The sequence below is a fragment of the Gobio gobio genome (assembly GCF_949357685.1).
Source record: "Gobio gobio genome assembly, chromosome: 11".
In the NCBI taxonomy this organism is placed as follows: domain Eukaryota; kingdom Metazoa; phylum Chordata; class Actinopteri; order Cypriniformes; family Gobionidae; genus Gobio; species Gobio gobio.
In genome coordinates, this window is record NC_137104.1 from 42060447 (window position 1) to 42075511 (window position 15065).

A 15065-nucleotide genomic window follows, 5' to 3' on the forward strand; every position below is an offset into this window, starting at 1 on the left:
TTAAATCCATAGAAATAAGCAATTTTAACCAGGACACGGACCGTGTCTGTGTGTTGCCTATCAGTGACGTCAGACCTGCCATACCCTCGATTTCCTGTCTTATTTTGTAGAAACCATGGAAACACCAAAGACGTTTTTATATTAACGTTATATGTTTAATTAGACAGGTGCACACTGTTTGGATAAATTTATAGTCAGAACTAATTATTGTACAGTAATACAGCATTTTCTCCGTCATACAATATGTTTTAGAATTAATTGCATGCCATTTAGCAACACAAGCCATCCAGCATTTATTAATAGGATATTCTAATATCGATCTAGCTGCACTGTATGCAACAAGTGTCTCATACTGAAGCAGCCGCGGAGCGAACACACAGAGTAGCGCTATAACATTATTTTCAACGCACTCAAATGTATCTAATGTGATAAAACAGTGCTGCGATACCCCACATACGCATGACCGGAAAAAGCGGAAGCGGCGACTGTGGGCAACCTCTAGCGGTGCCTTTAAATCCACGTGCCTTTTAATCCAATAAAATATTTTTTACGAAATCCAAGTGCTTTCTGTCCCTCCATTGACAGCCAAACTACTACTCTCAAGCCCCAGAAAAGTAGCAAAAACATCATAAAAGTAATCCATTTTACTCCAGTGGTTTAAACTTCATTTTATGTAGCGACACAAGTTCTTTCTTTGGGCAAAAACAAATAATTAATCTCATTAAACATCAATCTCCAACGAGCGTTCACGAGAGCACCACGGCGCATTTGTGTTGTGTTGATGGACACGTTAGAGATTAACATTTTGAAAATAATGTTTGTTTTTTTTTAGGCACAAAGCACTTGCATCACATTAAATTGAGGTTAAACCACTTGAGTCACATGGATTACTTAATGATGTCTTTACTACCTTTCTGTGGCTTGAAAGTGGTAGTTGTGTAGTCTCAATGGAGGGACCGATTTAAAGGGGTCATAGAATGACATTTTTGTACAAGTTAATATGATTCTTTAGTGTCTAAATGAAAAGTTTGTAATATACTTTAATTAAAAATCCTCATTAGTATTGTAAGAAAACACTCATTTTACCTGGTCAAAACCAGCTTAGTTTTCAGCAAGTCATTTCAGTGTATGTGACTTTAAATGATAATGAGCTTTGCTCACCCCGCCCCCTCTGCTCTGTGGGGCGTTCGGTTCGACCCGACACAACACCACAACACACGTGGAGTGTTGCCTTGACAACATTTGAGGGTATATTTTCGAGAAATAATGGCAACGGGAGTCTCTGAAGACACATCTAAGCAACCTTATCATTTTGAACCGGAGTCGGACCAGGAACAGATGACGAACGTTTCTGAATGGTTGGTTAACGTCATGTCACTTTGATCTATCTTTGTACTGCTAGAGTAGCGTAGTTGCTATGTGTTTACTGATGTGTTAGTTCATTGACAGATTGATGTTATGTTATAAGATTTTTTTTTTTACATTACTTCTTAATCAGTAACAGACACCGTTATAAACCATGTACAAAAGTAAGCTTAGTGTAGTGTTACCACGTTAACTTTATCACCCGAGTAACTTACACAGTTTGTAATAACAAACATAACGCGTTGTTCATTATAAACGTGGGATTATGAATTATATTGAGAACGTCATACACAGAAAGCATGCCGTAATGTAACTTACCCTGTAAACTTTAGCCTCATTCATCGTGAAGCGTGCAAGCGATTTGCAAAGATTAATATAAAGGTTAATAAAACGTTACACTCACATCTTCCTGAGGTGCAGCAGGAACACGATCCTTTTTTCAAGAGCAGCTTATTAGCAAAACCTGCTTTATACTGACGCTCGTTTATAAAGCAGTCTGCTGAGAAATGATTCGCGCAAACATTGACGTTGATCAGGGGGAATATTCCCTTCTAAAACAAAACTCAGCAGCCACTGGGTCTTCAGCGGTTCGGATTTAGGAACATCAAAATGACTGCTGTGTTCGTTATTACACCCAACAACACAACACCACAATCGCTTAGACGCCATTCTGCTCCAGCGTATCAACAATGGCGGACGGATGACAGCTCGCTCAGGGCGGGTCTGTGTTGAAACGCTGCTGTCAATCAACAATCTTAGGAGGGGCGTACACCGTGTAACGTCACACGATCAGACGGCTCGATTTGAGACAGGGGAAAATATATAAGGAGATTAAAAAAAAACACTGGATGTATTTTTATCATTATAGGATGGTTGTGTACAGGCACTGCCAACACACATTTCCGTATAATCAACTTGTAAAAGTGCATGTACCATTCTATGACCCCTTTAATTAAAAATATCTTAATTTGTGTTCCGAAGATGAACGAAGGTCTTGCAGGTTTGGAACAACATGAAGGTAAGTAATTAATGACAGAATTTTAATTTTTGGGTGAACTAACCCTTTAAACAGAAATCCTGAAAATTTGCCTGGACAATGTAATTGCATCATCACCCTCCAGATATGTGATAGCACTTCAGTAACATTTCTATGCCCATCTCTATCACATTTTTTATTGAGTACATTAACTTTTTTTTAAAAAATGTAGTGTTTTATAAAACGGTAAACTTGGTATGAACTCATTAGTTGATGTAATGGTTTTTCTATATTTGTAAAAGCAGATATAATATGAAAATATGCATTTTTTCTGACAAATGTGATTGCTGTCTTTCCCAGAAATGCATCACCTTTTCTTTCAAACTACATTTACATAAACATGTATTACAAATATGTCCTTTTGCGTAATGTGCTACAGATATTTCCCCTTTTAATAACCACTAACTGGTTAGACCAGCACAGAAAAGGTTTTCCAGAAAGGGCCAAATACCAAAGATTTCAGCTGATTGAACTATGACGAAGCACATGATTTACTGTAAACAGCATTGTGTCTGATTGAACAGGCCTGGTCAATAATTAGTGTCTTTCCTTCAGCGTGTCCAGTTGTGACCACCTTCAGGATATCTGTGGACACCCATATATATTCATATACAGAGTACTACATTCATGGTTTGATTATAATACTTAATATAACTTTGAATGCCTGAATTAAAGCATAAAATGATTCAAGTTGAAGTGCTAGAGTATCTGTTTTTTACAAGTTCTAACAATCTCTGAAGTTTTAAAAGGCATATTGAAACAACTTTTCATCAAATTTTTCAGATTTCATTAGTTCAGTGTGTCACAAAGGCAGCATTTTTCCGATTACTGTGAATTGGCGGCGCTTCTTCATTGAATCAATACAACTGACTGCATTCATGTTGTTTTGACAGACCAATAACTTTCTTGGTGCTTTCAATAATTTTCTTAATGTGAAAACCAAATCGTTGTGAGAAAAGTGAGAACAAATAGCACATAAGGGTTAAGAACTTTCTCTGATTAATGCCATTTGCCAGGTGAGGGCAGCATAGTTTATCAACTATTAAAATCTGTAATGCTTTTTCTCCATTCTGGATTCTACTACATTTTCCTATTAGGCATTGTGATTAAAACACTTGTTCATTTTGAACTTTATTTCTTATTTGAAAATGAATATCATGTATAAAGGATGTTTTTTTAAGCAGCCTATTGAAAAGATGTATGTAAAGGTGCCTCAAATATCATATTTCAGTATTTCAAGTTCAAGCAAAATGGCATATATTGCACAATCGCAGGTTGTTTAATTCTGCATATGTGTAAAAACAACTTTACTCAACTTGTCTTTATACTGACACAATGGGATGTTTTGTATAAGGCTTTTTTCTACCACACATATCGAGGGGAACAAGTTAATGTCTATTGGGCGTTCAGAAGCACACAGCTTTAAGCTACCTTCAGCCATTCTGCAGTTCAATAAGCTCAAATTAAACAAATATAGACCTTTTCACTCTGAAAGACCTTTCACTTTAACAGTGTGTGCTCACTGCACATATAGTCCTTTGCATCATCTGAAAAAAATGATTGTGTCAGCGTGTTTGTAATTTGCTTTTTGATTTATGTTAATCGTCCACAGTTTTCCCAGTATACGTTATCAAAATCTTCCTCATACCTAACATTCAAAAATGTTTGTTTGTTTCCAGTAAGTAAAACCAGTCAGACCAGTGACCCCCACACCTATGACAGGAACTGAGCTCAAATCATAAAAACGAAAGCCTTACTGGTTAGTGTATATAAGTGAGACATAGAGACCATCATTTTGTCTTTTGAATCTCAAGGAAGATGCAGCTCTCAAAATACACTGAATCAACCTGTGAGTATTATTTATTTTCTTAATTTGAGGTATTGTCGAACAGTTAAGTAATTTATTCAATCATATTCCTCTAATTTGTTTTAAATATTTTATAATCAGAATGCATATTTACTACCTAGTAGACAAACAAGAAATATTCTTGAAATATTGAATGAGTATTATATCTTTAGATGATGTTCTTAGAGAAAATATGTCTACCAATCAATATTATTATTAAAATATTACCCCAGAGAAAACTGCCTGGCTTTGAAGCAAGAGATGGAGGACTGTGATGAAAGCAGTGGTTCTCAAAGGTAAACTAGAATCAAATACTGGAGAGAAACGTATTTTATTTATATTTTGAATTGACATTTTTGGAATAAGTTTGTTTTGTGTAACATTAGGAATAAAGAAGCAGAAGAAGAAACTGAAGGTATAGTAAATTCATTTTTATTATTTACATGTATTACTTTAATGTTTCATTTCTCAGATTGAGGGTAAACTAAAAATTGTGTGTGGGATGATTTTCCTAAAAACTGTAAATGCTTGATTTGCGCATCACAAAAAAGGCAAAAACAATAACATTGGCTCAACGGTTGCACGAGTTTGTAGGTGGCCCATCTGTTTGCAGATGAAGGGCCGTGTTCAGAGCACCCGTTTAACCCTCTGGTGCTCTTCGTTTAGGGGTTGTATTGGTTGTCTTCCCGGTCATAAGTAACCGGACACCTACAAATTAAACTTCCTCCACCCCAGTAAAACCAATGCAATTTATTTTTCTTCAATAATATTTTTTCTTTTTAATTTTGTATTTTGAGATTATTTGATGGTATTTTTTTAATATTTATGCAATAATTATGGTCTATTATTTTTCTTTTTTTACATTTTCTTAATTTTTTATTATTATTATTGCAGTATTTCAGGTTAAAATAGAGACTAGGTAGCCTGACAAGCCAGACACACATCAAGATGTTGGGTCTGGAAACTCACCATTGACAGGGCTCAATCCGAGGGGCGGGATAAACGGCTGTCTTTCAAATTCCCTCTGCACGCAATTGGATAGCGCCATGACCGCCACAACCAATCAGAGCGAAGAAAAATGTGAAGCCGAGCTAACTTTAGTTGATAGACTTTCGCCGTATCCGGTAGGCAAAACTTCGAACACATCTTCCTTTCTTAAGAATGACTTCAGTGCCGTTCTTTGTTCTTTTCTCAAAGAAAAGCTTAACTCCAAGTCTTCCAGAGTCGCGGCCAAAACCGATTCAAAAGGCCGCTGTTCGTCAGCTTTGTTTACGAGTAGCACGCAGAACCTCCGCAATTCTGCCGTGACGTGCCGTCATTATGTTAAGCCCGCCCACCGACTCTACACACGCTGTGATTGGCCTGACCAGAGTTTGGTTTTTCCAGCTCTCAGCTCTACCGAGAGTTGCTAGACTACACTCGTGGCAAAATAAATGTTATATTTTTTTGAAGGCAGATTAGCGCCCTCTTTTGGAATTATTTAAGAAATCATGCAACCATGGGTGTAATCACTAGGCCTCTATGGAGAATTCCCTAGTTCTGTTTTGAACACATTTAATGATTTTTTGGTGATGGATTTGAATATATATTTTCAAAATCTCAAAGACTATTTATTATAAAGTTTTAGATTTTTTTTTTTTTTTGTTAGAAATATAGATTTTTTCTGTGAATTTGTGTTTTTGCAGATTGCCCATTCATTTCCTATGATGTCATATTTGACCGAAGAGCACAAGTGGGAGTATTTTTTTTTTACGACCACTTAGCATGCTCGAATCATGCCCTAAATTTTTTGGTGTGTTTACATACCGAATGCTAGAAAAGTCACCAGTTTCATATAATTCTGATGAAGCTGTGATTTTTAAAAATTCCAAATGTGGTTCATAGGTTCAGTTTTTCATAGGTGTGTGTGTGTGTATAAGTGTGCGTGTGTGTGTGTGTGTGTGTGTGTGTGTGTGAGCGGATGTGTCAATATCACACTCTTGATGTTTTAGAGTGTCAGCCCTTTACAGCTGTGTACTTTTTTTCAGCATTGTGGCCGATTTGTAGATTGTACACACAAATATTCTGTGAATTTTTGTGTTTTTGCCGATTTCCCACTCATTTCCTATGGTCGGTCATTTATGACCGAAGACAATGAACGCTACTTTTTTTTTTTTTTTACGACCAATTAGCATGCTCGAATCATGACCCCAATTTTCTTTTGTGTTTACATACCTAATGCAAGAAAAGTCAACAAATTTAATATCATTCCGATGAAGCTGTAATTTTTTACATTTCAAAACAGAAAATTGTCCTGTCAGAAATGACTGAAGAGCACCAGAGGGTTAAAAACAAAATAATCTGATTTTCATTTATGTACACTTCCACACTTCATTTGTAAAAAAAGAATTGATGCTTAAACTCTTTTCCAAATATTCCCCTCCCTCAGGTCACATTAGATTCACTGATGTAGGCCCGCACTCAGTGCGCTTAGAATGGGGAGATCAAGATGTGGCTGCAAATGGACAACAAAAATTCCAAATCGAATGGAAGAATGAAGAAAAAGATTTTACTAAAACAACACATGAAAACCATTTTGAGATAAAACAGCTTTCACCTGGCACAAGTTATAACATCAAAGTCGTGGCGGTTGAGGAAAAGAAAAGTTTCTCTGCATCTGTGTGTACAGGTAAACTTACAGCAAGTTCTCGATGGACACCATTCAATATTTTTTTGTTGTTTGAGAAGCTCAGATTTTCACTTGATATACATCACAATAGAGAAGAACATTTAAATAAAATAAAAACAAGATGGAAATGTCTAATTCTCCTTACACTATAATTTATAACTCTTTTACACTTTAATTTCATTAGTTTCTTCATATTTATAGCAGTAGATATCTCATCTATAGTGACTACTTAAATTTGAAAACACTCCTCAAGGATACATTGCACTCTATTTAAGCGATATGGGAAAAGCAGGATTGTTGCTGTTCCGAATAACATGTGGAATAATTAAATTAAATTAAATTATTGAAAAAATAATGCTCAGTTGCTCACCTGAGAAGCTTGAATGAATCAGTGTCTTTGAACAAATCGGTTGAGTGAATGAAGTCTTGTCGCCACCTACTGATGTAACAATATAACTTACACAAAAAGTCACAAAGGTGGGTGGCATTATTTATTCTTTATTTACTCATGTATTGTTTGTTTTTTTCCCTGAAGCAATACCAGCACCTGAGAATTTTGAATATGTGTCAGAAGATGCAACAACTGTAAAACTAAAATGGATGCCACCTCAAAAAATGGATCCCAGTCTCTACAAATTCCAAGTGATTATGTATAAAAATGAAGAGAAAACAGAATCAGTGACTTTGAAATCAAATGAAAATACAATTTTATTGGAAGACCTTCTTCCTGCTACTGAATACAAAGCTACAATAAACACCATACTGAATAATGGCAAACAGAGTGAATCAGACATTTTAATCATACACACAAGTAAGTGACGGTATTAGGAGCTCATATACAGCCGATGCATTTTCATAATATTTAATGAATGTGCAAAAGGAATTGCTATGCACAAAATGATTTCGATGTTTTATAATCCCCTACAGAGCCACTCACACCTGAAAACATCCAGATAAAAAATGATGCTACTTCAGTTTTTCTGAAATGGATTGATCCTATCATTGATGACAAGATTCCTCACAGATTCAGGGTGATATGGAGAAGTGACGCCGATGCAATGGAATCATTTACAGATCAGGCAGAGGTTAATGTGTTACATTTAAAACCAGGAACTGAATATTCCTTCTCTGTCTACACTGTAGTTGAGTTAAATGGCACAAAACTTGAGAGCACTCCAGTTAAAATCACACATCGCACAAGTGAGTATTTTTTCCCTAATCAAATAATAAGACCAATATGACCCTGCTGAAAAGACCAGCATGAACATCCAAACGGATCTAGGTTGGTTTATGTTGTTAGTACTGGTTTGGTGCTTTCTGTAGTTCAAACAGTTGAGCACAACGCTAGTTTTCACATTTTCAAACCCCAAGATATGCATGAACTGATCAAATGAGTATCCTGAGTGCATTTTAAATTGTTCAAATGAATTGTTTGGGGCACCAGCATCCACAACATACAGTATATGCTGGTCTTTTACAGCAGAGAAAGAAACATTTCACACATCCATTTCTTACCATGATTTGAAACCGATATATAAACTGTATAACCTTGAATTGCAGACGTAAATATGGAATCTGTATTAACTGATCTGGGACTACAAAACCACCTGAAGAATAAACTGTCTTTACAGTCCGTGTTGGAATTAAGGAAACTGTCTGATGAGGACCAAACTGCACATAGTCTTAGATCTTTGCCGTGGCTGTTCCTCAGAAAGCTCATGATGGTCAATTCATCAGCCAGAATTATAAAATGTGCCTCAAATCGTAACTCTGAAACAACTAGCTCCAGTTACTCTGGTTTCTATGAAGATCAGAAAGGAATCAATCCGCTAGATTTGATCACAGCTCTGTTCCACTGTGCTGATCCTTTCCTCCAGCAAGAAATGGCTCTAAAAATGTCAATGTGTCAGTTCTCTGTGCCTTTGCTGCTGCCAAACTGCGACACGAAGGAGTGCACTCTGATGCTTTGGGCCTTGAGGGACATAACAAAACAGTTCAGATCTTATTCGTTGGAAGAGGACAGGTTGGAGGAAAACAGTATTGTGCTAACTGATTTGCCCCTGATCTCTTTCGTCAGACTAGGAAAAAGCAGTGTGTCCAAATCTGAGTTTTTGAACAAACTCCTCAGCAACAATCAGCATCATCATGACACTTTTTCCCACAAGGAACTGGAAAATGGCAACATTCCAAGAAAGATCTCTAATGGGCTTGTTGAGATGAGCTGGTATCTCCCTGGTGGGAAGAAAACTATTGACAAATTTAAAGAGCCAGTGGCCGTAGCTAATCTCCGTGGAGATATTTCTGCATTTAAGGCCCAATTCGACTTCTTGAGCCAAACATCCTCTGCAGTTTTTCTGTTCTGTGATGATTTAGACTCAAATCAGACATTTCTTGAATCCCTGCAAATTACATCAAAATTGGTTCTGGTTTGCACCACAGACGGTTCAACATCAGGAGACAATTTGACAAAGTTCAAACCATACTCCAAAATCCTTAGGGATAGAAACATGAATGATTTTAAGTTTGTTGATACACTACAGAAGGCTGTTGTTGATATACTTGCAGATTCTACTAAAATCAGTATGGAAAAGATGTCAAAGATTGCACCAGATCTGGGGATTCTTGTCGATGAAAACAATACCATTTGTCAAAATGCAAAGAAAAGAGCAGACATGATCACACGAGACATTACAAATATACCAGAATACAAAACGAAGGAACTGTCATTGCAAGACAAACTATGGAAAGAGATATCCAAACTGGAGAAAGAGATGTGTCGACTCAAGGCAAAGAAACAAAACATTGAGCACTACAAGAGTGAACTTAAAAGTCAATTCCAGAAACTAAAAAAGAAACAAGGAAGCAGCGACATGAGAGAAACAATATATCACTTCATCTCCGGCCTGAGCTGCTCCCCAGATGAGCAGTTATATTTTCTCAAATGGATGAAGATCAATTTAGATCATCTAACAAGAAAGCATCTGTCAAGGCTTGATGAACAGTATAGGGAAGTATGTAAGAATTCCACAGAAGATAAAGAACGTCTCAGAGATCTGGAAAATGAGATTGCCAGCAGCTCTTTAGGAGTCCAACACTTCATGAGAGAGTTGAGTCAACTCTATGAGTCAACACACTCACAAAAAAATAAAAAGCACACTGCCCTAAAGAAATTGCCAGAAATATGTGCACAATTGATGCTGACTGGGTTTCCTCTAGAACTTATTGACGGAGAGGCATCAAACATTCCACTGACGTGGATTAGAGATGTTCTTACGGCACTTAACAACCTGACAGCACCTCACAACCGGATACGAGTTGTAACAGTTTTAGGAGTCCAAAGCACTGGCAAGTCTACTCTCCTCAACACAATGTTTGGAATTCAGTTTGCTGTTAGCAGTGGAAGATGCACAAGAGGCGCCTTCATGCTTCTAATAGGCGTATCTGAGGAATTCAGAGCAGAGCTTCAGTGTGACTATATCCTTGTGATTGACACTGAGGGGTTAAAATCTCCAGAGTTGGCGAAACTAGCTAATAGTTACGAGCATGATAATGAACTTGCGACTGTGGTTGTTGGGCTTAGTGACATCACTATTGTCAACATCGCCATGGAAAATGCTACAGAAATGAAAGACACTTTGCAAATCGTTGTCCATGCCTTTCTACGGATGAAAGAGGTGGGGAAAAAGCCTTGTTGTCATTTTGTGCATCAAAACACTGCAGATGTTGCGGTCTATGAAAAGACCTTGAGAGAGAGAAAGATTCTCTTGAAACAACTAGATGAAATGACACAAGCAGCTGCTAAAATGGAGAAACTTGGCAAAAACAAGAAGTTTACAGACATTCTAGAGTATAACATTGATGGAAACAGCTGGTACATACCTGGATTGTGGCTTGGAGTTCCCCCAATGGCACCTGTTAGTACCGGTTACAGTGAGGAGGTGAGGAAGTTGAAGGATGGGATACTTCATATTTTGAAGGCAACAAAAGTCCCAGCACAGAATTTCATGGAATTTGAAGAATGGATACGAAGTCTCTGGAAGGCTGTCCAGTTTGAAAACTTTATTTTCAGTTTTCGCAACAGCCTCGTCGCTGAAGCGTACTCCAAACTTTGTGTTGAGTTTAACACTTGGGAATGGGCCTTCAAGAAGCACATGATTGGCTGGTACACAAAATCTGAAACCAAAATCACTAACATGAGTGTAATATCAGTGCAGTCAAGAAACACACTTAATATTGACAGAGTAGTGGCTGATTTAAAACATGAAGTGACTAATGAGCTTGACAAAGAGGAGGAAAGATTTTTGGGTAAAATTGAGCAATACTTTGAAAGTGAGGATGAAAATGTTCACCTTGTTGAAAATTACAAGGAGGAGTTTTTAAATAGTGCAAAATGCCTTCGAAGGGAGACTGAGACAGATCTACGAAACAAAATGGAGAACGCTGTATTGATACAGAAAGGAATTGAAAAGGTGGAAGTTATAAGACAAAATCAAAGAGATACCATGAAAGAAAAAGTGCTCAACCTGATCAGCGCCTGCAGGAATACAAAAAACAACCTCTCTGATAGTCAACTAAATGAGGAATTCGAAAAAATGTGGGATGACATTGTGATGCAGTTTTCCCTCACAGCTCTACCAAGTTGTGATTTGGGAAAGGAAACATACAGATTCTTACACAGTAACTTGGAAACTAAAGGTGGAGCCGTACGTGAGATGCTGATAAATGTCACCAGTCTAGATCAGTGTGGAACTGGCAATTTTTATGCAACGACTGTAAAAATGAATATATTTAAAAAACTCAGGAATTCCCTTTTGCCTGCGCAGAGGGATAAAAAACACAAACTCATACAACTGACATGCGAAAGAATAATAAATGAGAGCAAAGTATTAATTTCATCTAAAACAAGTGCAAAATCAGACTATAGTTCTGACATACAAGAACTTCTGTGCTTCATTGACAAGAAACTGGAAAACTGCAAGGATCCACAGATAAGCCCTGAAATTGAAGCATCTCTCAAGATCCACATTTGTGGGATTGCAGCAAGATCTTTCCAGAAAATGCATGACGACTACATACAGAGAACCGATCCTTTGACATCTCTTGAAAGGTTCAAAGAGCAGTGGTTAGCTGACTTTAAAGACCTCTACTACCAACGAGACCAGTGTCAGAAGAAGGCAGAGACGTGTGCCATGCAATGCTTCGCCCCTGCCGTGATGGAATACATACAGAAACGTCTTGGACCTGACATTGTGGATGAAATGTTGACAGGCAAAACAGCTGTTGATTTTGGCACACGGACATTTTTCCAGTTTTCACTTTTAAAACAGCTGCTTCAGGATGAAGACTTCAAAAATATTTTTGAGTTTGTGGCAAATTATGAGAAGTTTGTAACTGAGTGGATTTCAGAGAAGATCATTGAACATTTTTCAAAGGAAGACGCTTTTCTCACGTTAGAGATGAAACATCTGAACACAATTGTCAGCCAACTCAAAACAGCTATCGAAAGTGCAAAAAGCATGACAAACAACAGCTGCAATTTTGTGACCAATGTCTTCACATGTCTTGATGAAGAGTTGGTGACCCCAATTGACAACCTCAATGCTACTCTGGCTTTAAACAGTTCAGACCCTGCTGAGTTTGCAGATTGCCTTAAACCATCAATAGACAAAATGCATCAGGCCTTAGCAGATCAGCTACGAGGAGAAAGTGATATAAGGGCTAAGATAACCAAACTCTCAGAGAACAGACCTCAAGAGGTGCTCTTCAGCAGAGTGTTTGGCTGTGGGAAAAATTGTCCTTTCTGCTGTGCACCGTGTGAAGCTGGAGGAAAAGAACATACTGAACACTTTGCCTCAGTTCATCGGCCACAGGGCATCGGTAATAACTATTGGGTGCAAACAAATAAATTAATTCCTGACATATGCTCATCTCAAGTTGCTAGTGAATGTACATTCTGCTGTGAAGACACGGGACATCAGTGGCATCCATATAAGGAATACAGACAGATCTATCCAGACTGGAGGATACAGCCTGACACTAGCATTGAGGCCACTGACTTCTGGAAGTACATCTTTGCTAAGTACAACACAAAATTTGCTAAGAGATACAATTTTAAACCAGCAGACGTACCTCGTGATTGGTATAACATCACTGTACAGCAGGCAAATAAATGCTTGGATGATACATTCTTATTGAATTCACACAAAAATAATGACGATGGCTAATGTCAGTAAATAACACAAGTAGTGATGATCTTGAGAAGTACTGAAATTACTGACCAGGCCATTGAGCCTGTGAGCATAAAATGTGACCCTGGCTTATGGGGAATTCAAATATCGGACAGCAATTTTAGAATTTTTTTTTTTGCTGAATGACAATCAATGAAGAAATGAATGACCTTTTTTAACATGCTTAACAGTTTGTCTTTGTACTATATCAGGCTTTAGAGTAGCTGAGAGATTTCTCACTGCACTGTAAATACACTGACTCTAGAAAATCTCTTAAACTGTGTAGTGTCGATGTAATGTTTGAAATGTTTTATGATTTTACATTTCCCATTCTGTGTGTACTTAATGTAAAAAAAAAACAATCATGAATGAATAACAATGGAAAACATTATAACCATTTACTGATTATAATTATAGAAATATAAACAATAAAGCTCTTTATCTTCATTATTTGCTCTCTGAAGACTGACATTTTTTATATTTGCACAAAACTGGCCTTATGTATTTAATAATATAAAGCACAGTATCATTTTATTTTATTTTATTAGAATTAGCCATATACACTGTGGGTCCCCTTACAGTGAAGTCACCATTTTGCGCCGTCATGTTTCTACAGTAGCCCTAAACGGACAAACTGCTCTCCGACGTCGATATATTTGTCCTGTATCATCCACAGTAGCTTTTCTATGTGATTCGAAAGGGAGGGGTGAGCAGTGGGTGGTTGCAATTTATCGCTAAAATTTACACACTGCACCTTTAAAAGTCTAAAAGTTTCTCTACACCAATAATAAATTAAGGCTAAACCTATAGGCCTATTTTAAGTACAACCTAAGACTGAAAAAAAAAATGCTGAATGGTGTCTACAGGGAGACACTGACTAAAGCTGAGAAATAACTGACATAAAGGAGAGATACAGGATTACAAAATAATTTAGCATTCAATGGACTATATGCACTATACTATATGTTTTTAAGAACTTCCGCAATGATATAAGCCAGCTGGAAAACTTCCAGTCAAATTTCACTTGTTGGAGTGTGTCAGGATCTTCAATATCCTTCCTGAGGTAGCTTTAACAGCATCAATGGTAGCCTATACAGTCACTTAAATAGTCAGATCTAGCAGTCATTTATTCAAACGTAAGACGACATAAAAAAGACGCAGTGTTCTTCGTCAGCCAAATTAAATTCAATCATCAGTTTTCACACTTTCGTGGGGGAAAAGAGTGGCAACACACTGTAAATTAAAGATTTATTGTGCACTTTAGTAAGATTCTTTGAACGAAACGTACTCAGTTACTCACGTAACCTCGGTTCCCTGAGAGAGGGAACGAGTATTGCGTATGGGAAAACTCCTTTTCTCGAGAATATGAAGCAAAAACGTTATTCTATAAAGTGTCTATGTAAAACGCAGTGCCGCTACACAGCTGATAGACCAGCGCGAGCCGCGCTGATTGGCTGTGCAGTGGGAACTGCATGAACCTATGGCGAGGCGGCAGAGAGAGCGAACCAATAGGGGTCGCTAGAATTCCCGCCGAACAAGGTCTCTAGAATTAGCATATCTAAGGCTATAAAAGACCTTGTTTTGCCATAGGAAATCAGGTTAAAAAGTGAACTGAAGCGATACCCTGAGAAGCACAAGCACGGCGCGTTACGCAATACTCGTTCCCTCTCTCAGGGAACCGAGGTTACGTGAGTAACCGAGTACGTTCCCTTTCGAGAGGTCTCTCGTATTGCGTATGGGAACCCAATTTAAAACGCCGTGCGTGCTTAACTGACCCAATGGCCTGAGGCACATAAGATGGGTAACAGTGAGTCACAGGAGACCAACAAAGTGGGTCTCTTGAGAGGACATAAAGAGTATATAGGCCGGATAGAATCGGGCCATATGATATAGAATTATGACCGGACATAGTCGGGCCTTATA

General features: G+C 37.6%; 1 protein-coding gene across 1 annotated transcript; it reads left to right on the plus strand.

Moving 5' to 3' along the window:
- Positions 1 to 4508: 4508 nt before the first annotated feature.
- On the plus strand, positions 4509 to 13139 carry LOC307133476 (interferon-induced very large GTPase 1-like; the record flags this gene model as incomplete). The annotated part of the gene is made up of 6 exons (XM_079828558.1): positions 4509 to 4543; positions 4634 to 4662; positions 6676 to 6915; positions 7451 to 7726; positions 7843 to 8115; positions 8476 to 13139. 6 exons carry the CDS (start codon positions 4509 to 4511, stop codon positions 13137 to 13139), a joined length of 5517 nt encoding a protein of 1838 aa, XP_079684684.1.
- Positions 13140 to 15065: the final 1926 nt, after the last annotated feature.